This window comes from Taeniopygia guttata, chromosome 15 (assembly GCF_048771995.1).
Source record: "Taeniopygia guttata chromosome 15, bTaeGut7.mat, whole genome shotgun sequence".
Taxonomy (NCBI): Eukaryota; Metazoa; Chordata; class Aves; order Passeriformes; family Estrildidae; genus Taeniopygia; species Taeniopygia guttata.
Genome location: NC_133040.1, coordinates 10097281 through 10122056, shown reverse-complemented (window position 1 = coordinate 10122056; position 24776 = coordinate 10097281). Strand labels below are relative to the sequence as shown.

The 24776-nt window shown below is 52.4% G+C and overlaps 1 protein-coding gene across 4 annotated transcripts in view; it reads left to right on the top strand.

Moving 5' to 3' along the window:
- RPH3A (rabphilin 3A) overlaps positions 1-15001 on the top strand; it is a 29627-nt gene extending 14626 nt beyond the window's left edge. For 2 of the 4 annotated variants that reach the window (XM_030285401.4, XM_030285402.4), the window contains exons 5-21: positions 1328-1457; positions 1613-1699; positions 2072-2234; positions 2640-2666; positions 4557-4679; positions 4776-4865; positions 4944-5006; positions 5077-5283; positions 5892-5971; positions 6531-6605; positions 7576-7685; positions 8360-8486; positions 8973-9029; positions 9454-9605; positions 11616-11697; positions 12180-12276; positions 12583-15001. In XM_030285401.4, coding sequence (XP_030141261.4) covers positions 1328-1457; positions 1613-1699; positions 2072-2234; positions 2640-2666; positions 4557-4679; positions 4776-4865; positions 4944-5006; positions 5077-5283; positions 5892-5971; positions 6531-6605; positions 7576-7685; positions 8360-8486; positions 8973-9029; positions 9454-9605; positions 11616-11697; positions 12180-12276; positions 12583-12713 — 1801 coding nt within the window. In that variant the 3' untranslated portion in view covers positions 12714-15001. The remainder of the gene's footprint in view (positions 1-1327; positions 1458-1612; positions 1700-2071; positions 2235-2639; positions 2667-4556; positions 4680-4775; positions 4866-4943; positions 5007-5076; positions 5284-5891; positions 5972-6530; positions 6606-7575; positions 7686-8359; positions 8487-8972; positions 9030-9453; positions 9606-11615; positions 11698-12179; positions 12277-12582) is intronic. The other 2 variants (XM_030285404.4, XM_072936059.1) reach the window with 2 other exon arrangements.
- Positions 15002-24776: the final 9775 nt, after the last annotated feature.

The window sequence follows — 24776 nt, the reverse complement described above, 5'->3', positions numbered from 1 at the left end:
GTGGGATTATGGATCCACATCTCTGAGCCTGGCTGGGCTGGGTGGCTTTGAGACGCCCCTGTTGGCTGCAGTGAGAGCTTTTTGAGATGTGATCACCTGCACGCCCTAAAATGCTTCATTTTGGGAAGAAATTCCTCCCTGGGAAGGTGGTGAGGCCCTGGCACAGGTTGCCCATCCCTGGAAGTGTCCAAGGCCAGGCTGGAACAGCCTGGTGCAGTGGGAGGTGTCGCTGCCCATGGCAGGGGTGGAACTGGATGATTTTAAGGTTCATCCAAACCAAAACCATTCCATGCTCAAACAATTTCCCCTCCTCGCGCTGCTGCTCCTTTATTCAAGTTTTCCCCACAGATCCTATGGAATTCTGGCCCTCCAACCCCAACCCTGGAGGCATTTTGTGTGCAGGGAACCTGTGGATGGTTTTTGAGCATTTCAGAGGCACTGGCAGCCGAGTCACCACAAATCTGAAGCCGTCACCCCTCGTGGGAAAACAGCTTTTCAACACCCGCTGGTTTTTTTCCGCCGCGGCTCCGTCGGATTTGGGTCAGGCTGCCACGGGGGGCTGCTCTCTCTGGTGGGCTTGGGTCTCCTCCTCCCTTTCTTCATTCCTTCCTCACTGAATGACATAAATAATGCAGCTTTTTTTCCCCTCACTGGGCTATTTTTAGGGCCAGGATTCTGGGTTAGCTGAGCGCACCACGCCAGCTCCCGGCTGCTCGGAGGCGGCTCCTTCCTGCCTCCCAAACTCCTTCACCAATGCTGCCTTTCCTAAACTTCTGCTTTTTGGGTTCTTTTACCTTTGCAGCAACCAGGTGTGTTTGCACAGCCTGATCTCCAGCGGGCTTTCATTTCACTGCAAGAATTTCCGTCAAATATATGCAACATCGGTTCCTCAAACAATTAGAAAATTCATTCATTCATTCATTCATTCAGTCCTCATTAGAGGCCTTCCAGGATCTCCTCCTTCAGCTCTTCATGGGCAGCTGCTGGGACTGGGTGGAAAGGTTTTTGTTTAGGGACAAAGCTGCTGCCTTGGATGGATTTTCCATGTCGTGGAGCTGGTGCCGGTGTCACCTCTCTGACAGCACCCCAGGAAGTCGATATTGTGCCATATAAACCTGCTGGAATCTCATTTCCCTGCTGGGATGTGCTTTTGTCCCATAGCTGGAAAGGGAGAGGCTCCGTGGGGAGCGACATCTGGAAAAGGAACAGCCAGACCAAAGGCAATGGGGCCTGCCCCCGTATCCTGCCTTTTTCCTGGCATTCCCAGAACCCCTGGCATTCCCTGGCATTCCCTGGCATTCCCTGACATCCCTGTGCCCTCTGGCAGGCGCCTGATGACCCGGCTGGAGGACATGCGCCGCAGCGTGCTGGGGGACGGCGTCAACCGCTGCATCCTCTGCGGGGAGCAGCTGGGGACAAGGGGCTCCGCCTGTGTCGTCTGCGAGGACTGCAAGAAGGTGAGACCCCTCCCCCGAGCCCCAGAACCCCCCCAAACCCGGGGGCACCGCGGATTTTGGGTGCCCGCTTCCATCGCCCGGCACATCCGGAGTCGCTGGTGGTTGGGGACATCCTGGTGGCACAGGTGGCACTCAGATCTTTGTTTTGCCTGCAGAATGTGTGCACCAAGTGTGGGGTGCAGACCACCAACAACCGGCCCCAGGCCATCTGGCTCTGCAAGATCTGCAGCGAGCAGCGGGAGGTGCGTGTGGCCACTGTCCCCACTGTCCCCCCTGTCCCCTCTGTCCCCTCTGTCCCCGTTGTCCCCACTGTCCCCACTGTCCCCACCCCACACCTCCAAGATGGGACCAACTCAACCTCCCAGGGGCCTCCAGCGCCGCCCAACCTCGCCCAGCGGCTGTTTGAGCGTGGTTCTTACAGGGTGGTTTTGTTTTCTACACAAAATGACGTTTTATGGCATGAAAACAGAGCTTTGGGGGTCCAAAGGTTGTGGGCAGAGATTGGCTGCTGCAGCATGAACCGGGGGTGTTAATTGATTCATTAATTAGCGGGACGAGCCACAGGGTGTGGATGTAGGGATGAAGGCCTGAGAGGTCCGGCCCTGCTCCCGCAGGTGTGGAAACGCTCCGGCGCCTGGTTCTTCAAGGGTTTGCCCAAGCAGATGCTGCCACAGCCGATGCCCGTCAGCAAGAAGGGACCCCAAACCCCGAGCGAGCCCCGCCCGGCCGAGCCACCTGCCCCGGACCCCAAACTCCCCTCCCGGGCACCCACCCGAGGTAGGTGACAGCGGGTGCTGCTCCCCCAGCACCACCAGTGAGGCTCTGGGGCTCCTTCCCATCTTTGGTGAGGGAAAATTCTGGGGGAAAAGCGTCCAGGGCAGTCGTGGGGCTGCTGCCTGTGTCCTAAAGGGGGTAGCAATGGGGCCTGGAGATGTTTCATCCAGGAGTCCCCGGTGGGGATGGATGGGGCTGCAGGACATCCTGGAACAAAGCAGCCCCGGGTGGGGATCCGCTGAGAGTTTGGGTAGGGATGTGGTGATGGGGAAGTCCTGAAAAAACAGGGATAAAATAGGGATAAATAGGGATAAATAGGGAAATCCGGGGAAGCAGCAGGTCCCGGGATGGGGCTGGGGGTGCGTGGGCTGCAGCTTCACCCCCTCTCGCTCTGTTTGTGCCCCCAAGGCCAGGCGGATGCCGAGGACACCGAGGGTAAGCACCGGCCTTTGTCCCCTGCCTGTGCCGAGCCCGTCCCTGCCTCCTTCTCTTCCCAAGGCGTTTTCCTGCCCCCTTTCCCCCGGGATGCTGCAGCAGGATCTCTCCTTGCTGCTGCTGCCGCCCACCCTGCGGGGGGACCGGGTTATTCCAGGGCTTCCCCACCTCCCGCACACGCCGGGGCTGAGCCGCTGCCGCTCCAGAGCCGCCTCCGTGGGTGGTGGGTTCTGCTGGGAGGGCCAAGTGGTTGTTTTTGGGTTTTTTTCCTGGTTATTTAACGGCAGTCCTTGGAAAACCTCCCAGGGAAAGTTTAGGAGGTTTGTGGGAGCTTGTGCCTGTCTGTGGTGGATGGAGCAGCCCAGCCTGGCGCTGTGAGGATGCTGCGGTGGCCTGTTCTGGTTATTCCTTGCACCCTCCAGCGCTTCCAGTGGTGGAATCATCCAGTTTGGGAAAGCCCTCAAAGCCCATTGAGTTCAACCATTCCTCCAGCACTGCCAAGGCCACCACTGACCCCTGTCCCCAAGGGCCACATCCACACTGCTGTTAAATGCCCCCATAGGGATGGGGACTCCTGGGCAGCGGTGTCAGGGTTGGACAATCCTTCCAGTGAAGAAATTTTCCCTAATATCCAACCCCAATCTCCCAGGCATGACTTGAGGCCGTTTCTTCTTGTCCTTTTTCTTCTTACCCGGGAGAAGAGCCCGACCCCCACGTGGCTCCTGCTGGGAAGATTTGGAGAGAGAGGAGGACTCCCTGGGAGTTCATTTTGAGTAACCGCCCCCATTTTCACCCTTCCTCATGGGATGAGGATCTCTGATCCCTGTCCAACACCGTCTGCTCCTCATTTGGGTGATTATTAAGTTGGGAGCAGTGCAGTGGCTGCAAACCCTCCTCTTCCTTGGCGAAGAGGGGTTGAGGGGACAGTTCCTGCATGGAATGGTTCCCTTTAGCCCGGGTTTTGATGTCCCCAATTGATGATCTCCCTCTTCCCTGCAGCAGTTGGGGAAAGCACTTAATCAAGGATATTTAATCACACCCCCAGCCAGTGCTGTTAAACCTCCCAGCCCCACGGGCAGCTTTTATTCATCCTGGAGTCGGGAAGGCTTTGCCAGCTCCGCACGTCCCTCCCGGTGCTCAGCATGTTCCTGCCGTGCCCATGATTTTCCTACAGCTCCCTTGGAAAATTATTTATTGCACGGCTCTCTCCGCACCACGGGGCTCCTGCTCCTGGATGCTCATTCCACCCCCCTCCCTGCTCTTCAGCATTCCCGGTGTTTTTCCCTCTCTCCCTCCTCCTTTCCCCCCCACAATCTGTTGCGTTCCGCTTTGTCCTCGCGCCCGGTGACCCTGAGAGCCCAGCCAAGGAGAAACAGCCCATTTATGTCACGGCAAAGATTTATCCCTGGCGTCTCCAGCAGCAGCCAGGTGAGCGCCGAGACCTTTTCCGTCACGTCCGTGGGGTCGCAATTCATCACCCCGGAGCGCCGGGCTGGGATTCATCCGCTGGGTGATGGAAGGGAGAGGCAGAGGCGGCTGCCACGGCTGTCTCCTTAATAAATGGGAGATGATCAGCAGAAGGAAAATAGGATCCCCCCAAATCCAAGGAATGTGGAGCTGTGGTCCCATCAGGGTGGTGAGGACCAGGTGATGGATACTCGGGCCTTGTTTTCCTGTGGGACTCTCAGTCCTTGGGGATTTCCCGAGCAGGTTCGATGGTGCAGAGCCCTGATGGTGCAGAGCCCTGATGGTGCAGCGCCCGCAGCTCGGGGGGTGCTGCTGCGGTGGCCGTACCCATTGTCCCCCCGCTGCCGCCCCCAGGCCGGGCAGCGCCCAGGGATGGCACCTCGCTTTTCCAGCCTCACTGCTCCTTTCTCCCTCTCCCTGCAGCCACCGACGCCACAGCGGCCGCCAGGGGAAGCCGCAAAGCGGCCGAGGGCCGACCGGCCACCGGTGGGGACAGCGACAGCCGCGACTCCGCCACCGAGAGCAGCGGGGTCAGCCGGAGCCCCGGTGAGAGCGGCTCCTGCGTCCCGGCCGGTTCCGATGGGACACAAAGCCGGGAGCCACCCGCGGGTGGGCTCTGCTGATTGTCCCCTGTCCTGGCAGGTGTGAGGAGAACCAACTCCGTGCAAGGCCAGCGGCCACCCCCGCCAGCCACGGCCGGTCCCGCCGCCGCTGGACCCGCGGCAGCCGCAGGTAGGACCACGGGGAGCGGTCCCGGGGTGCGAGCGGGCACCGGGGGACACCCGGTGATGCCACCACCTCTGTCCCCAGCGCCGGCGGCAGCAGCGGCGAGGGCGGGTGCTGGAGGTCCTGCCCGCTTCCCGGAGAGACAAGGTAACCCCGGGCTGGCTGCGGGGGGCTGGGGGCAGAGCGGGCCGGGGGCTAACGGGGTCCCCGTCCGCAGAGAGCCCCCCGGAGCCGGCCCGCGGCACCGCCAGGGAGGAACGGGCCGGGGGATTTAGGGAGGACAGGCCGGGCTGGCAGCCCCCGGCTCCCGCACAGCCCCCGGCTCCCGCACAGCCCCCGGCTCCCGCACAGCCCCCGCAGCGGCAGCAGCAGCCCCGCGAGGAAGAGGAGGAGGATGCCAACAGCTACGACTCGGATGAAGGCAGTACGTAGCCAGGGAGGGAGTTTCTTTGGGAATTTGGGGGATTTGGAGGAGGTTTGGGTGGGCGTGAGGAGGTGGGTGTCCAGCAGGGAAAGTCCTTAGGGAATGATGCTTCCCTGGGGATTTGGTGGGGAGGATCTGTGGTAGAACAGGTCGGGATTAATGTCCTCTGTGCCTGCTCTTCATCCCTGGGATGAAGGAGCAGGAGCCTGAGCTGGTTTCCAGACAGCCAACACAGGAGCCGGGTGCTGAGACCCAGCCTTGGGAGGAGCTGCTGTCCCAGCTGGAGCATCTCCTCAGGGTGCTCCGGGCTGGAATTGCTGTGGGAAGATTGGTAGGGTTTACTCCTCTTTGCCTGGGGAGCATTGGAGTCAGCTGCAGAGCCCCTGGCTGATCTCCCTGGGCAGTTCCTGCCCTGCAAAGCTCTGCAGAGCTCCCGAGTCCGCCTGGATTTGTGGTGGTTTGGCTGCTGCCAGCACAGTGTCACTGCATTAAACGGCTTTTACAGTGGACCCGCAAATCTTTCTAATTATTACTAATCGGGGATGATTAAATGCAGTTATTGGCTGGGGTTTTAACGAGGTTGTTTCTTCCTCCTCCCTTGCTGTCAGCCACGCTGGGAGCTCTGGAGTTCAGCCTGCTCTACGACCAGGACAACAGCTCCCTGCACTGCACCCTCATCAAGGCCAAGGCAAGAGCTCCTCTTTCCCCCCTTTTCCCTGATTAAATCCATCTGGCTCCCAGTTTCTCTGGTACAATGGGAAGGAAGCCATGTGGCTGCTGGCAGGGGCTGCTCCCTTGGGAGGCTCCAGGCACAGCTGCTCCTGGCTGGGGAGGGTTGGGGGGCATTTCCTTGTGTGGATCCAAGAGATCTGTGGGAGTGGTGATGCCCTGGAACAGCCTCCCAGAGAAGCTGTGGCTGCCCCATCCCTGGAAGTGTTCAAGGCCAGGTTGGACAGGGTATGGAGCAGCCTGGGATAGTGGAAATTGTCCCTGCTCATGGCTGGGAGTGGAACTTGATGATATTTGATGTCTCTTCCAACACACACCATCTTGTGATTCTACAATTCTGATTTTTCCAGGGATGGGTCAGATGTTTCAGCGCATCCTGACACCCACAGCTGCTCAGGGCACAGGCTCTTGGGTCACTGCACACATTTTCTCTTTGAGCTTTTCATGGGCAGATTTTTCTCTTCCTTAGCTTTGCTGAAGGAGGATTCACATCCTGCGTTTCCTTTATTATTTTTTAGGGCTTAAAACCAATGGATTCCAATGGCCTGGCTGATCCCTATGTGAAGCTGCACCTCCTGCCCGGAGCCAGCAAGGTGAGGCTTTGCCAGCTTTGCTGCTGGGGATGGAGCAGAGGTTTCTCAAATCCCCCTCAGGTCCCTCCCTCAGATCAGATTTTCCCTGTTGATTTCTCTGCTCGCTGCTGTTTTTCCCTGAGGGTATCTCTGAACAGGGAGGATGCTCCCAGATGCTCTCCCAGACCCGAGGAACAGCTCATCCTGCAGGCAGGAATCTGCTCAGGGGTGGAGGGAAGCTCCAGAGGGGGCATTGCTGTTAATGCAGCACAAAACATCTGCCCAAAAATCTAATTATGCCCAGGGTTGGAATTATCCATTTGCTTGGAAGCTGCAGCACATTCTTGTTGGAGCTGTGGGGAGAGAACCATGGGGGAAACTCTGGCTCCATCATGGAAATTCCTGGAAATCTCCAGCTGGGCTGGTCTGGGTGGGCAAATCTTGAGGAAGGAATGACCACCAGCAGTGTTAGCTCTTTGCTTAGAGGGTGCAGCAGAGTTTTGCTTGAAGGAACCAGGAGTAAAACCGGGGGAAAACTGATAATAAAATCATTGGATTGATTTTACAGCTTTGCTTTGTGCAGGGGGTATTGGTATTGTTCAGAGAAAATTCAGGTGTGATGCTGAGAATTGGTTTGATTCTTGCTGATAGTAATTTCAATTTTTTTTTGTTTTTAAATTTTGAATGTGTGGTTGGGAAAGACACACAGGCAAGTGCTGGCTCCTCTGTCACCTCCTTTAGACCATGAGAGCTGTGACCTGAGCCCCCACATCCTGCCCTGGGCACCTTTTCCCCTCTCCTTGATGGAATAAACCCCAGGGAATGACAAAACCCAGGCTCTCCCAACCTCCACGTGCAAAGATCCACCGTGGTGCTCCCTAGGAGCTCCCCATCACCCAGCTGTGCCAGATGTGACAATCCCTGGCAGGAGCTGGGATTTGGGCAGGGAGGGATCCTGGGGTGCAATTCCCTGGTGTTTTTGATCTCTCAGTCGAACAAGCTGAGGACGAAGACGCTGCGCAACACCCGGAACCCGGTGTGGAACGAGACCCTGGTGTACCACGGCATCACCGACGAGGACATGCAGAGGAAAACCCTCAGGCAAGCCCAGCAGGAGCCCCAGGGTGGGGCTGTGGGTGTCCTTCAAAGAGATTTATTTTATTCTATATATTTCTTTTTAATTTACTTATTTATTATGTCTCTCTGTCCAGAGAATGTGAATGTCACGGTCCTCACCCACAGCACCACCCCCAGGGGTGCAGGAGGGTTTGGGGCAGTGGGAAATGCAGTTTTGGGTTAAAATCAACATGAATTTGCTCATTTGGATGGTGCTTTGAAGAGAGGAAAACTGGCATTTTGACCTTGTAATTTAATAGTGAATTATTGATTATACTATGATTTTTATCATCATAGAGACATGCATCTCTACTGATTTGACAGTAACCCAGAAAAAAAAAGTCCATATACATATCACTTAAAATTTATGGCTCTATCCTCCCTCAGAAAACTTCTGCCTCTTGATTTCTTGCCCCATCACAAAGCAAATATTTAAAATGTTGATTTTTTTTTCTCTTTTTGGTTTTTTTTTTGTTTTTTTTTCTGTCAAACCAGAAATTTGGGGGTGATGGCTTTTGGTCAGAGGAAATCCAGATCAAGGGTGGGTTTGGAGGGGATTTGCTTTGCTTTTCCCTCCCCCTAGCAGTGCCCCTGCAGGGATGGGTTTGGCTCTGGACTGCTCCAGCCTGGTTATGTTCTCCTTTCCCTCTTCCCTCCAGGATCTCCGTGTGTGACGAGGACAAATTCGGCCACAACGAGTTCATCGGAGAAACCAGAGTTGCCTTGAAAAAACTCAAAGCCAACCAGAAAAAGAACTTCAACATCTGCCTGGAGAGAGTAATACCAGTGAGTGTCTGAAAAAATTCTTTCCATTCCTGCCATTTCCTTGGAAATTCCTGCCATTTCCTGAAAATTCCTGCCATTTCCTTGGAAATGCCACCTGAGGGATGCAGGGATGGGCTGGAGGGGCTGGAGGTGCCTGACTGCCCCAGCACCATCGGAGTTGCATTCCCACCTGGGCTGATGTGCCATCCCAAGGCCAGGAGATAAGAGCCTGGTGGGAATCCATGGGAAGTGACTCCAGGGCCTGTTCCTGTTGGCTTTGCCATCCCCCATCGATGGATGTCACCGTGGAGGAGGGGACAGGTTGCTCTGTCACCTGGTGAATCCGCTGGGATGGGGGTTGGTGGAGCAGATGAACATTCCTGAGGCCCTCCCACTTAGGAGTCCGGTGCAGGAGCTGGGCTGCATGCATTCCCAGGTTATTTTTGCTGTGGGATGGTGCCTCTCCCGGTCGTTCATGGCAGTCTCCTTGTCCCTTTCCCACCCCAGACGAAGCGCGCCGGAACAACCGGCGCGTCCCGTGGGATGGCCCTGTACGAAGAGGAGGTGAGTCCTTGGAGCAGGACAAGCTCCACCCTGTCTCCCTGATTCTTAAGGTTTTTCTAAAGCCTTCTGAGTTTACATTCTGTTAGAAATTTTTCCCACACAATTTCTATAAACAACCTATTGTTTTGCGTTCCTTCACAGGGGTAAAGAAACTTGATATATTAGTGATTTGTCCAATGTCTTTGGAGAGGTGGCCCATTCACTCTCCAATCCACTGTCACCTTTAGAAAAGTATAAAAGTTAGAATCAAAAGATAAACCTTTTGATTTACCTTGCAAATAGCGAGTGGCTCGCGTTGTATTTTCACATGTCCTATAACAACACCACCCACGTCCTGTCCACCATCCCTTGTGTACATTATCTCCCACATTCCCTGATATCCACCTCATCCCTCCGAGCTTTCCTCTGGCGGCTCCTCCCGCAGGTGGATCGCGGCGGGGACGTGGAGGAGCGGGGGAAGATCCTGGTGTCCCTCATGTACAGCACCCAGCAGGGCGGGCTCATCGTGGGCATCGTGCGCTGCGTGCACCTGGCGGCCATGGACGCCAACGGATACTCGGATCCCTTCGTCAAGCTGTGAGTGAGCTGGGAATGGCTCCGGGCTGGAGAACACCTGGAGCTGATTTATTAAAAAAATATGGATATTGATCTAGTATCGATATCCAACTGTGACGGACAAAAACTCTCTAACAGTTTAAAGTTAGAAAATATGTGTTTATTGTGTGTGGGATTGCTCCCAAATCCACACCGCAGCTTCCAGGTGATTACAGAGTCTTTTTATCCATACAAGTATTGAATACACAAAATACAAATATATATTCATAATTTTGGTACATCCCATTCCCCGCTTCATATGCTAATCACTCCAAAAGCAATTAAGCATGCGTGGTTTGTCCCTTGAAATGGGTCAGTGTCCCTTTCATGGGGAGGGGCCCCAAAATGAGGAAGTCAATGAAGTCTTCCTCGTTCTGACCTTTCTACCTTTTCAATGCAAATCTGACAAATGAACTCTTGGTAGAACTCCCATTCCTCGTCTTCAATTGGTTTCAGAACAGAGGAGGCCACAATTGTCTCATGTTCCTAAAAGCTATTTATCAGTTTGTATTCTTCATTATAAACCCAGCTAACTAAACATTGTGCTGACAAGCAATTAATTATTAGTTAACTATTAACTCCTAACTTTATCAAGGCCTACTCATTTATTATTATTATTTTAATTAACTCTAGTAAGACTTATTTCTCTTAGCTCTTCAAAATCTCTAAATGCCCTAAAGTTTACATTTCAGAGGCACCAGCTGGGCTCCCTGCAGAGCCCTGGTGCAGCAGGAGCTGTCCAGCAGCCGTGGCGGTGTCCCCGTTGTGGGTGGACGTCGCTGTTGAGGCAGGATGGGGAGGAAAGAACTCCAGTTCAGAGGGCTCGATGGATAGAGCTCGACTGATTTATTTTAAATGCATGGCTATTTTTACAGAGAGCATCCTGCAGATTGATTTCATTAAAGTAAAAACCTCTCCCACCATTGGTGCGCTCTGAACGACACACGGGGGCAGAACGTATCTATAAACAATGTGAACGGCAGGAGAGATAGAGAATTATTTACATTCCTTTCCAACTTTTTCCCAGGCCCAGCCTGGTTAGAAACCTCTCTTTTTCTCTCTGACTGAACTGAGAATATCCATAGGTGGAGCCCAGGGGTGTTGAGCCAGCCCTTGGGTCTGTGGCTCTCCAAGTGCCCAGATCCCGCGGTTATCCCATGGAGAATCTCAGACTTGTTACAGGCTGGAAGAGACTTCAGGAGCCCAAGCTTTGACTGATCACCTTGTGTCTGCAAGCAGAGGACACGTGGGGGATGTGGGGGTGGGCTTGGGGCTGGTTCCTGACTTCTCAGGATCCATAGGAGTGGGATTCCCACCCATGGGATTCCCACCCGTGACTAATGCAGGGTGTGGTGGGAGTCCAGGGATGGTGGAAGCTGGGGGACAGGGGGTCCTTCTCTCCACCTCTGACCCACCCTGGCTGCAGGACAGAGGTGGCTCCATGTCCCTCCGTGTCCTTCTTGCTGCCCCATAAATCCACACGCCTCTTGGGAATGTGGAGGAATAAGGTTTTTATTCCAGCCTCATGAGCTGCACCACGGAGAGGTCCCTGCAGCCATTCCTGCTGGGGGTTTTGCTCCTTTGCTCCTTTGCCTTTAGAAAAAAAACCTCTTTTCTCCCTAAAACTCCTCCAGTAATTCTCATGTTGAACATATTCTGCTCAGCTTTTTGTAGCTCAGTGGAACAGAGCAGTTTTCCTTCCCAGTCTCTCTTTATATGTTGTATTCTCCACTCCCACAAACAGAAGGTGGTGGCTTTACATTTTTAAATCAGCTTCTAACAGAGATATAATTAATCCAAGCCCTAAAATGAGTTCTGGATCTGCAGCCAGGTTGCACAGCCCCAGCCCCACACTTTTCCCACATCCTTTGGAAGGTGGGAAGGGAGACTGGCCCTAAATAAATCTCTTCCATCCCAGAAACTCACTTTTAAAGCTTATAAACTCCCACTGTTCTTGCACTTGAATTTTGAGCTGTTTTCTGTTGCCCCCAGTTGGCTGAAACCTGACATGGGAAAAAAGGCCAAGCACAAGACACAGATTAAGAAGAAAACGTTGAATCCTGAGTTTAACGAGGTATGGATGGATATTTTTTATATTATTAAATCAATTCACTGAATGCAGTGTTGAGTGGAGGAGGTGGAAGACGAACACCCCAAGGTTTGGCTCTTTGCTCCAGCTCCTTTCCCACTCCTGTGCCCAGGAATATTTTGGGAATGACTTTGCCATGGCAGCACCACACCCCCTGAAGCTCCCTGCATCCCAGTTGGGGATGTGGGTGGGATGAGCATTCCTGGGGGTGGAAACTGGAAATTCTCCACTGGTGCTGCTTTGGTGGGACACCTGGAAAGGGCTCACGTAGGTGCAAGGGGTGAGCTCAGCTCCTGGAAAAGAGATGCCGCAAGGAAGGAGCATTTTTCCTTCATTAATGACATTTTAACCATCCTCCCCTCAGATTTTGAATCCTGGTTGAACAGAGATCAGGTCCAACCCCTTAACTGCAGCTTTTAGGGTGTGTTTTCCTTTGGGGTGTGACGTGGGTTCTCCCATTTCTGCAGGAGTTCTTCTACGACATCAAACACAGCGACCTGGCCAAGAAATCCCTGGACATTTCCGTCTGGGATTACGACATCGGAAAATCCAACGACTACATCGGTGAGCTGGAAGGCTCTGCCCTCTGGGGCAGGGGTTTGGTGCCTGGCACGGGGTTTGCTGGATGGGAAGGGTCACCTGCCAGGTGGGATGATGGAATCTGGTGGGTGCAGCCCCCGCACTGCCCCACCTCCAGCATCCTGGGAGGTCTTCCGGGCAGGAAAAGCATCTCCAGGCGTTTCCATTAGACTTTTGATCCAGGAGGTGGAAAAAGCGCTGCAGGGTGTGAGGTGTGTGTCCATGGCAGGATTTCCTGGAACAGCAGCACCACCTCTGGATACAAAGTCTGCTCTTCTCCCCTTTTCCCAGGCGGTTGCCAGCTGGGGATCACGGCCAAGGGCGAGCGCTTGAAACACTGGTACGAGTGTTTGAAGAACAAGGACAAGAAGATCGAGCGCTGGCACACCCTGCAGAACGAGAACCACGTCGCCAGTGATTAAAGGGAGCTCTGCCCGGCCCTCCTCACCCTCTGCCACACCCCTGTAGGTCCCCGATGTCCCCAATGTCCCCGATGTCCCGTCGTCTTCCAGCGCAGCCACGCCTTGCTACAGCCTCTGATCCCAGGGTCCTCCCCCTCCTCCAAGCCCCCTCCACTGGAAACTCCCCCAGATCTTTTCTATTCTCCTCTATTTATTTTCAGCTGGGGGAGGGAGGCCGTGGAGTTCCCCTGGTGTGTAATTTTGGCAAGCAATAGTTCCCTCCTGACTGTTCCCCCCTTTCTCTCCCCCCGGTCCCCGTGGCAGCGTTCCCGTCGCGTTCCTGACGCTTCTGTGTCCCTCCAGCCTCGGCTCCGGCGTCTCCCCCCGGGAGATGGGAGTGCTGGGCTTGGGAGCACCAGCCTGTCCTGCTTGTGTGATCTCAATACCTCAGTTGCAATAACGAAAAAGCTCCTTGGCTTTGGTGTGGGTGTCACCGTCGCCTGGTGTCCGTGTCGTCGTGGTTAGGCCAAATCCGGTGTCACCGGTGCCATCCTGCGAGTCCTGCTTGAGCTTCTTCACCTCTGCTCTGGCCCACCTGAGCAATGTTGTGGCGCGTCCTTTGCTGAGAAGATCCACCACCAACACAGTAACAGCGACAAGGAGGGTTTAGGGAGCTCTGTGCTGGCAGGGGAGCAGGTTTGGGTTGGTTCCTGTCCTTTCCAGCCTTTGCCCGAGGAATTCGGGGGCTCCGCTGCTGTAGGAGCCCAGCTGTGTTTTAGGGTTGTGACTACCTCCTCTTCACCTCTGAGCTGTGTAGTAGTGACTGGCCGAGCCCTGAGGGCAGTCCTGGGTGCCCTCAACCCCTCCTGCTTCCAAGGATTTTCTGTTCCTCAGGAGGGAAGCTGAGGGAGCTGCTACTTCCCCCAGCCCCGATGTGTGCAAGGATTATTGCTTTAAACCACCACAGCTCCTGGAATTAGCTGGAACAGTCTGAGAACTTCCAAACTTGGGTTGTTTTGGTTTGGTTTTCTCTCGTTTTTCCCAGTTTTCTGCACAAGAACCCTCAGCCTGCACTTTAAGGATGGCCTGGAGCTGTCGGATCTGGTCTGGGCAGCAGGAGAGCACAGACTCCCTGTAGGTGCTGCTGCTGGGCAGTGGAACCATTCCCTGGCTCTGGAACCACTCCCTGGCCCTGGAACCATTCCCTGGCTCTGGAACCATTCCCTGGCTCTGGAACCACTCCCTGGCCCTGGAAAACCCCAGACCTCATGGACAGGAGCACACTAAGCACTGTGGAATATATGGAATTTTTTGTCACACTGAGCATGAGGTGTGAAACCTCCCCCCGAGTCCCCTGCACCCTCTGCTGCAGCTGCCCTCTCTTTGAGTCAGATGAGTTTTGTTTTCCTGATATTTTCTTTATTCCCCCCACCCCCAACAGAACTTGCTGATGTGCCCTGAGTGTCCCCAGCCCTGGGTGACAAAAACTCCTCTGTGCTGAGCTGGCCCAGCCTGACACAGGTTCCCCCTCCTTGGATCCCCAATTGGGAAAAGCCAACCCAGCCCACCCCAGAGGGTCCAGCCAGAGCTGGGAATCCTCTTCCCTCAGCCCAGGTGTGGTGTGATGGTGCTTGTGGCTTGCCTTGGGGTGGAATGGAAGAGAACCCCTGGAAATTTCCCCCTTTTTCATGGAATTGTTGCCTCTGTGCCATTCAGGGTGGCATCCCTGAGCCACTCTGGCCAGGACCAGACTGAAAAAATCCCGTTTTTTGGGCTGTTTCCCTCTGCATCCCGTGCTGAATCCTCCCTGCTCCAGGCCCTGCTGAGCTGTGGGATGGTGGGATCCAGGATCAACGGTTGGATTCTCCCTTTTTCAAACTTAATGACTCCAAGCTGCCACCACCCTTTCCAGAGGCCCAAACATTCCTGGCCATACCCAGAGCAGCACCTGGGCACGGAGATGTGCTGGGGAAATGTGTGGCTGAGGGTAAAAAACCTTTAAAAATAATTATTTAAGCAATTCCTTAATTTCTCCCAGTCCTGCAGCAGCCCAGCCTCCTTTGTACGTGCAGAACAACTCACTTAAGGTTACCCTTAGCCCGTCCTGTATTCCCATTCCCTGTTCAGCCTGCTTTTTTTTGGGAAAAGGATATTCAGATCATCTCTTTGCACCTCCAAAAATCAAGTGCAACTTGCCAATCTCCCCAGTATCGTGCAAAACCACAGCCCTGGTCTCTGCCCCTCCTCTTCTCAGTTTTTCTGATGGTAATTCCTGCCCTGAATGACTTCTTTTTGTTGTAAATAAAGCATGCACCTATGGATTGGGAATGGTGAAAAACAAACAAACAAACAAAAAAAAAGCAAAAAAAAAAAAGAAAATGAAAAGCCTCTTCTACTGCTGTTTGCATTCAGACTCGCATGCAGTGATTTTACAGCCAAATATCAGTTTACAACTGTTAAGAGAAAAAGAAAACGTTACACAGGAATTAGAAATCCTCCAGTCTTCCGCTGCATGCAGCACAACATCCTCTCTTGATGTGGTATCTAATAAAGTGAGACTATTGGAAAAGAACAAAAAAAAAAAAAAAACAGATTTTTGGCTTTTTTTCATTCCCTGTGGGAACAGGAACCCCACGGGGTGGGCAGAGGTTCTGGGAGTTCCTGGTGGGGTGGGAATTCCTGCTGGAATTGAGTTGGGCTGGAGATGTTGAGAAGTTTGGGGTGGTTGAGAGAGAGATCCTGGCTGGGGGTAACAGGAATTCCTGGGTTTGGGTAAAACATGAAGGTTTAAATCTCACAGCTCCCCTCGCTTGGTGCCTGGGAGTGAAACCCCTGAGGAAAAGCAGGAATGGTGGTGGGAGAATTTATTTAATTTATTTTCCCTCACCCCAGTTTGAGGAGCAGGAGCCGCTGGGTGGCGGCAGCTCCATCCGAACGATTTATTTTTATTTTCTTTTATTTATTTCCTTTTATTGGGGCGGTTTTAGGCTCAATTCCCCGGGGTGACGGTGGCCGGTGGCGATGCCCAGCGACAGCAGCAGATGTCACTGGAGCTCCAGGCACGGAGCGAGGAGGAGGTGCCGGAAGGATGTCCCGATATTTCCAAGAATTTGGGAATTTTTAGGATAATCGCACCCTGTCCCTGCCGCTCCTAAACCTTCACCGGCAGGGAAGCGCTCAGGCTTTGTCCTCTGGGAAAAACGTTCCCTGGGGAGTCCAGCAGCCTTAAAATTGAGCTTTAATTTCTTTTCGATGTTTTTGTTTTCCGCCGTTGGGGTCTTCTCATTGATTTTTATTTTTCCCCTCCTCTTTTCCATTTCCTGCCCAGCAAGCGGCCAGCAGGGAAATCCCAGAGGAGGAATCCCAGTCCCATCCAAGATTTTGCTCAAATCCATGGGAATAAGAGAGGAACCTTTATTTCCTCTAATCCTTATTTCTCTTCCCATTTTCTTCCCACCCAGTCCAGAAGGAAAGTCCGTGGATTGCAATTTGGGCTTGTTCAGGACCATCCTTTGAATCTCCTGCTTCTGTCGGTGGCTTCCCAGTTTTAATTCCACCTCAGCACATCTTAACCATTCAGTTCTCCCAGCCACTTTCCTCATCTGTTAATTGGATTTATCAAAATTTGGATTCTCATCCTGGTTCTGGCCAGGCCAGTCAGGAGCAGGAATTTACAGTGGTTGGGAAATCGATCCCAGTTTGATTTTCATCCAAGGGGCTGGGAAATGGGGATGGCAGCAGCACCTTTAGCAGCTGCCAGGACCTGAGGCAGGTCCTTGGCTGATCTGGGAGAGGGGCCAGGACCATCCCTGGAGAAAAGCCATGGGATGGAGGTGTTGGCAAAGCCTGGGGCTCCTGTTCCACTCCTGTGAAATCCAGGCCAAGTGGTTCCTCTCCAAGGCTCCTGTGGCTCCAGGAGGTCACAGCAGCACCCAGTGACCTGCAGTGCTGTTTTCTGATTACCTCCTGTGGGATAATTCATTAAAAATTCCATTTTATGGAGCTCTCCTCATCTCCTGCCTGATCCTGGGGCACCAAGAGGGCACTGAGCAGGAGAGAAACCTTCCCTGGCTTCCCATCTCCTGGGGGAAAAAAAAATAAATAAACCAAGCTTTTCCTCTTTAACATTTCACCTAAAAAATAGAGGAGCTCAAATAAATATATCCCTCCTCTATCCGCTTTCCAGCCCAGCTTTTCCAAAAGCCAGCAGGGAGAAATCTCTTTATCTGCCAGGGCAGAGATAACAATGTAATTACGAGCTGGGATCAATGGCTTTCATCTCATCAATCTCAGCCTAAAATAAACAGTTTTCTTTCCACCCCAACGCCCAGAGTGTGGCTACCACCTCCTCTGGGCTACTGGCCACTGCAGTGGTGAAGTCTTGCTGGCATCTGGAGATGCCATGAAGAATTTCTGGGGGGAAGCTGAGTTTTGGGACGTTTTTCCCACAGGGGAATGTTGGATCTTGAGTGGGAGAGGTCAGTGGAGACCCTCAGGGGGTGCCAGTGAAACAGGGAGCTGGCTTTTAGTGGTTGTGTGAATTTCCCATTTTTTCGGAGAAGAAAACTCAGCTTTTCTTTTTTTTTGGTTTCTTTTGGTTTTTTTTGTAGGCTGCAGAATGGGAGTGTAACTTAGGGGTGAGGAGTGGTCTGCAGCTGCCATAAATCCCAGATTCCAACAGACCCTACGGTCCAAGAAAAGTGGCATGGGTTAATGGGAATTGGAAAAGGAAAGGGAGACTGACTGAGCCCAGCTTAAATATTAACTGGGCATAATGGTGACTGGTTTGTACTGGGAGAGAGCCCAGGAATGAGGAATGCACCCTGTGTGGGATGGGATGGGATGGGATGGGATAGGATGGGATGGGATCTCCAGCATCTCCTGGCTCAATGCCAGGCCCAGCTGGGATAATTTATGCACCTGCCCACTCTGCCCAATGTGGAAAGTGGAATTTCATTGGAAATGAGCACAAAATTCCAACCTTTTTCACCCTCCTGCCATCATCCCCTGGCTTTGCTCTTTCCCAACCACCATCGCTCCATCCCAGCCTGGGGTGGCACTGAGCTCATCTCAGCTGCTCCCTGGGGACTGCATTTCAAATTTCCCCATTGCCCAGGATGTGGGGAATGGGTTTGAACTGGGAGAGGCTGGGTTTGGATGGGATGTTATCCCCACAGGGATGGGAAGGGGATCACTCCCTCCCCCAGTCCCTGCCTGTGGATCCAGCCCTTTCCATCCTGCTGCTGCACCCAGAGCTGGAATTCTGCATTTTCCTGGAATTCAGGGTGGGCTGTGATCAGCTGGGAGTGGAATCTGGCCTGGCAGGAGCGGGATGGGAGCTGGGGAGCAGCGGGGGCTGCATCCTTGGTGTGGGGGACATGGACACGGCTCCTTTGGGGACATTTTGGGAATGCTGGCTGTGAAAAACGCCAATCAATCAGTTTTTAAAATTTTAAAAGTTTAATAATAATAAAACGGTTATAAAAATAATCATACAATTACAGTAATAAAGTTTAGCGTTAGGATAATTACAAGACAATAAAAGGCAAGGAATTATGGATGGTCCGGATGGTCTCGGACACTCAGCCATGAAAAGCATCCCTTGTGAACAAAGGACTCACCCTTAAACCAATACACTTGTTGCATATTCATACACCTTTATGGTTATGCATACATTCTATTCTAAACAAGAAACTCCGGTCGTATGTCAACTGTTTCCTTTAATCCCCTGGCGTCCTCGAGTCTGAGCAAGGCCTGAAGAAATTAGTTTCTTCTGATAAGAAGCCATAAATTCCTCTCCTTTGGAAGATTTAGGTGTTCCTCGAAGCGAGTATCTCATCCTAAAAACAAAGAAAATAAAAACCTTCCCCCCCACATACAGAGTCTCTATATATATAATTTTTTTTTAACTGTTAAAGTCTTCATTTTAACTACAAAAGCACAACTAATCAATATAACATAATACATATAGAGCCATATAACATGCATTTTTCACAAGGGCAATGAATGCAAACCCCCTACCAAAGGTCACGGGCAGATTGGGAAGATCCAGCACCTCCTTCCCAGCTGGATGGAGCAGCTGGAATGAGGCTGGAAAATGCAGTTTTCTGCTTTCAGAGATCTGAGCAGCTCCCTGAATCCATTAGGGCTGCAGAGATAACGGATTTCTCAGGTTTGCTGGGAAAAATCCCCACAAACGTCTTTCAAAAGCTGTCTGAACAAAAAGGCTCGCCTTGATTCGGGGAAACTGGGGAATAAAAGCTGTGGCAGACAAAAGAGCAAAAGAAAAAAATTTTTTTATTTAGTTTGGGTCAAAGGGAACTGCCACTGAGAAGCCTTGGGGGTGTTTGTAAACAGGATGGGCCGAATTTGAGAGGGAAGGAGCCTGAGAAATTCGAGGGTGTCTCTGTCACTCCTCTTTGTCCCCTGATGAGGGTTAGCATCCTTAATGAAGGGCCAGCCAGGAGCTGATGGGTATCGCCCTGATAAGAGCCCTGTCATGGAAACCCGGAGTGCCACAGCCAAGATCTTCAGAGCCTCGGCAAATCAGAGCTTGATTCAGCCTCTAACAAAGAGTATTTTCCTTTTAAAACCCAAGTTATTCAGCTCCCTGTGACTCCCACTCCTTTGTAAAGGCAGGTGGCACTTCCAGAGGGGGAATTTGATCTCCAAAACTCTCCCAAAGGATGAGTTTCCAGGAGCTCTCACCTTGCTGGAGCTCACACCTTCCATCCCCAGCTGCTCTCAGGGTGTTTGAAATGTCTTGGCCTTGCAGATTGGCTGTGATCGAGCAGCTGGAAAGTTTTCAGGGAAACCAAAATGAAAACTTGCCTAAGGGAAAGCCGCTCTGCCAGGTGGAATTATAGCCCTGAAAAACGCGCTCCTTCCATCCTGGGAGGGCTCAAGGGGAGGTTGGATGGGGTTTGGAGCAGCACAGGGTAGTGGAAAACAACAGGAATGGAACAGGATGGATTTTTATTTCCCTTCTAACCCAAATTTTTCTGAGATTCGCGAAAGAAGCAGAAGAACCAAGCAAAGCCCGTTAAGCAGCTGATGGATAAAAACCACAAGGAAAAGGAAAATAAAGCCCAGCAGGTCCCTGGCGGGCTCTGGTGCAGCAGGATAACCCCGAGCCGGAGTGGGAATCTTATCGATCTCCTTTGTTTTACAAGCGGTGCTGACGCGATGATATTTGGCAGCAGCGTTAACACTGAAATATGAGCTGTGCTCAGGCCTCTTTATCTTTAATTGTTTGAAAAATGACACGGGGATGGCGTTGGTGGCCTGGAAATCATCCCGGGGCTGCAAGGGAGGTGCTGATGCACAGGTTGGGAACCTGCTGGTGTGACGCAGGGACCCGCGTGGGTCATCCAGCTTCTCCCAATGCCTGTGTTATAAATGAATATTTGTCCAGCCAAATAAAAATGAAAAAATAAAATATTTATTTTGCAATAAATTCTATCTAGCCAGCCACAAGGAAAGAGCAGAGCCGAGCCCGGGGTGGGCACCAGAAGTCAGCCTCAGCAGAGGTTTTCCTCCATGCCCACACCTCCATCCTGGCACAAGAGGTTTTTATAGGGAAAATTCTGAGGCCAAGATTTCAGCAATCAGTCTTTTCTTCCACTCAGAGTCCATATGTTAATAAGATTTTCTTTTTTGGTGATGAGGGAGAACAATTCAGTGTCCAGAGTTGTTGAATCCTGTGATGAATTTTACGGGAACGCCGCATTCCCATGGATCTGCCCGAGGATTTCCATGAGATCCATCTCGGGTCGTTCATTGTCCCGATGGATGGATGTCCTGCAGGGCAGCGTGTGGGGCTCTGCCCTCAGTGGGATGGTACAAACATTAAATACCACAAACTACCTGTGCTGGATTTACAATAACGTGCCAATATCTGTCACCTACGTTGGACAGTGTGTCCCCAGCCTGAACCAACAGAAAAATGCCAACACCACAGTGAAACATGGAGGGCATGAAGAAGGAGAAAAAGGACAAAACACACCCAATTCCTCCATCTTGTCCCCTTTGGACCCCTAATCTAGAATCCTAAAATTTTACTTTTGCACCTGTGCCACACTTAATTATTACTCATATCAAACACTCAAAGCTGGTAATTCATCCTGTAAGATTGAAAACTCTTTTCCATGGACAGAGATCACAGCCAGTGTCTCTGGGGGCTCTGTCCAGGGGGGTTCCTGACCCCTGCCAGGGTCCCAGACCTGCCAGGGCAGCCAGAGGGAAGCTGGATGGATGGATGGATGATGGATGGATGGATGGATGGATGGATGATGGATGGATGATGGATGGATGGATGGATGGATGGATGGATGGATGGATGGATGGATGATGGATGGATGGATGGATGCAAGGATGGATGCAAGGATGGATGGATTGATGCATGCATGGATGGATGGATGCAAGGATGGATGGATGGAGACCAAAACCATCTCTACTCCTTGGTGGATCTGTTCCTGCACCAATGGAGCTGGGCTGGGGCCCTGAGCAGCAGCTGGAAGGTTGCTCATTATGGGATATCCCAGGGGGGATAATGGACTGACTACCCCGTGGTTCTGGTGTCCGTCTCTCCTGATGGAGCTGCCAACATTCCCGCTCCATTTTCGAGATGAGCCAGGCCATGGATAAAATAATTTGCTGAGAATCATTAACCTAACGATGGAGGTTTTGGATAAACAGCTAAGCCTGGCTGGGGGGAAATGGCCTTAATTGTGGCTCCGAAAAAAGACAAAGAAAAGGGATTGGGATGAGCAGTGGGGGTTTTGAGGGTATCAAGGCTGGGGTCTCCTTCCAGCCCCCCAATTCCAGGGATTTTCTGCCCCACTCCTCTCCATCCCAGAGATGGAAAGGAGCAGGAATGGGATGGGAGCACTGGAATCCTGCCTAGCCACGGATTTATGGATAAAACCCCAGGACCACACCCCAGCCCTGCTGCAGGGTCAAAGGGGACACTGCAAAGCAGCTTAGGGACCTGCAGCTTTTCCTATTTTTGGAAATATTGGAGATGATGGGAAGTGGCACTGGGCAGGAGGAAGTTCAGAGTGAATATTCCCATTTATCCCAGACAAGCAGGTTTTCCAGGAAAGGAAATGTCACCAGCTCCATCTTTAGGTGTCGTTGCAATTCTTCTATTTTTATCAGAATTAACTTTGGAGCTGGGCGAGCTCTAAATGCCAATAATTAAACCCAAACAGCTCCAGGATCAGGTGCCACCCCCTTTCCCCAATGGGGCCCTGGCCCTATTATTTGAAATCGATGCAATTATTCTTCTGGCAGAGTAATAAGTTTCTGTTCTGCAGTACCCAGTGGACCCTAAAGCAGAACAAATGCTTTAATAAACCCAGGATGGGCCTTCCTGGAAGCTGGAATGTCAGGTTATTAAGGAGTGGAGCAGGTTTGGGAATGTTTAATAAATTATTCCCTGGTATTTCTTGCTTGCAATGTACCTCTCTGATTAGTAAATGTTTTCTGCTCACTGATTAACTTTGTTTATTTCTTAATTAGGTTCAGCGCCGGCTGTCTCGTGGTTCCCAAATAATTGTTTGATTAATGGGCCTGGATTTACATTTTCATTAACACCCCCCCCCCCCCCCCCCCAGTTAGCAGCACCAGAACAGGCAGATCTGGGTCCTCAGAATGATAATTTTAGCCCATTAAGTAATAACTGTTCTATTGATCTGAGATAATGGAGATAATCCAGGGCTGAGTCACAGAATTCACAGGAATGTTGGGAATGTCCCCCCCAGCACCTGCTGCTCCAGCTCCCTTGGCCTCCTCTCGGGGATTAAGGGGTTAATTGGCTCCAGTTTGGGCATTGATTGGTGAGGGAGGGCTCCCAGTCAGGGAGGGGAATCACCGAGTCCTGGGATGGGGATGGGGATGGAGAATGAGGGGTGGGATGGGGATTAGGATGGGATGGGGAGCGGTGAATGAGGAATAGGATGGGATGGGGATGGGGGTGGGAAATGGGGCTGGGATGGGACTGAGTGAGGGATGAGAATGGGGCGGGGATGGGAATGGGGACACAAACAGGAATAGGGGCAGGAACAGGGACAGGAACACGAGGACAGAGAGGAGGACGCTGCTCGTGTCAGCCTGAAATGTGTCTGGAGGTGCTGCCCCAGTGGGGAGGATGAGACTCTGGGGGGGCAAACAAACCCTTTTCCATATTCCCAGGGGACATGCCAGGCTGTGGGGATGTCACCGTGGCGAGGATGTCACCCTGGCAGGGCTTTGTTGCTATATTTGCTCTCGCCACAACCATGCCCTTTTTCTTTTTTTTCTTTTTTTTTTTTTTTTTTTAATACTGGATTCTGCTCTCCAAAAGTAGGACACAGCCATCCCACGTGTCTGCTCCAAAGCTCCATAATCTCCTGCCCTGGGCCAGGCTGGGCAATGGTCCTGCTGGGAACCCTCTGGGCAGGAGCAACTTTCCAGGTGCTCCAGGGGCTGCAGATCCAGCAAGGAGAGCTTGGAGGGGATGAAACCCCCCAGAAACCCCTGGGATCTCCTCCTGTTTTGTGGGAGGATGTCACCCCTGCCTGGGGACCATCACACAGTGATGTGGCACTTCTTCCTTCCCACCATCCCAGTACCCTCAGCCTGGCCCTGGGATGCTCTTCATCCTCAGGAGGGCAGAGAAAATCCCTCTGCCAGGAGCTGCCAAGGGAGGATGGCAAAATGGGGCAAAAATGGAGATTTTGGAAGGTTTCTTCATTCCACATTGGAAGAAATCTGGATTTGCCTCACTGCCTTCCAGCTTTTCCCCCTCTGGAGTGCAAACCTGCCCTAGGGAGGGTGAGGAGCAGCTCAGAGCTCATTTATCAGCCAGAGCTGAGGGAAGAGCCAAAATCCTGTGGCAAAGACACGGGAAGCAGCTTTGCCTCTGCATTCACAGCTCCATGGAAGTGTGAGGGTGATCCCTGTGCACGCAGATGGTTCCTCTGCTCCCCCCCAGCCAAACACCTGCACTGCCACCAGGATTTGGGGATCTGCTCCAGCTGGGAACGTCCTGACCCAGACCAAAAGCACCACCAAGGCCAAGGCCAGGAGCAGGCACAGCCTCAGCCTCCAAAACTCCAAAAGTTCACTGGAAAAATTCCACGGTTGAGGATTTATGGAGCTGCCTCTTGGCCAGGTCAGGGCAGATCCTCGTCCCTGCCTCTGCTCCAGCCCTTCCCCACATCCAGCACCGTTATCCCGGGGATTTAATCATCCCTGAGGCTCCCAGGAGCTGCTGGAGGATTTATTTCCCTGCACCCAGGACACGCTGCCCTCGCAGGGTGGGGAACTCCTCGCTGATCCAAACCCTTCATCCCTCCTAAAATTCCCTCCTTCAAACATTTTTCCTCCAAAAGCCCCGAGTTTACAGGGCAGGAAGGAATTCCAGGAGCTGTTTGGTGATGCCTCCATGGATTCTCCTGGCACAGTCTCACCCCGGTGCCTGCTGTGCTCCAAGGGCAGCTTGCAAACTCCAACACCTGAAAGACAAACCCAGATCCATGAATTAGTGGGAAGAAATGGAAATTCGATGCCTTTTTGAAGTTTAAAAGGAAGGTGCTGTGCCTGAGGGGGGTTGGGGGAATGGGAGCTGCAGCTGGGATGTGCCTCCCCTCTCATGGAGCACCAAGGATACTCAGGACATCCCTGACAGGAATCTCCATCACATTTGGGACTTCACCAGCCCTGGAAAACCAAACCCTGAGCCCAAAATCAGCTGGAAGCAGCTGGATGAATTACAAAATGCCCATTGCTTGGGAATTCCTGCCTGGCTTAAGGAATGCTTTGTGTTTAGGGAGAGAATTGTGCTGCTGAGGACAAGGGGGGATGGTTTTAAATTAAAAAAGGATAGATTTAGATTGGATTTCAGGAAAAAATCCTTCCCTGGGAGGGTGGGGAGTGCCCAGAGAAGCTGTGGCTGCCCCTCGATTCCTGACGGTGTCCAAGGCCAGGTTGGATGGAGCATCCCTTCTTTCCCTGAGCTGTCCCCTCCTCCCCAAACCATCCCCTCCTGCCCTAAATCTTTCTTTCCTGACCCAAAATGCCCCCCCCATACCTTGTGCCAAC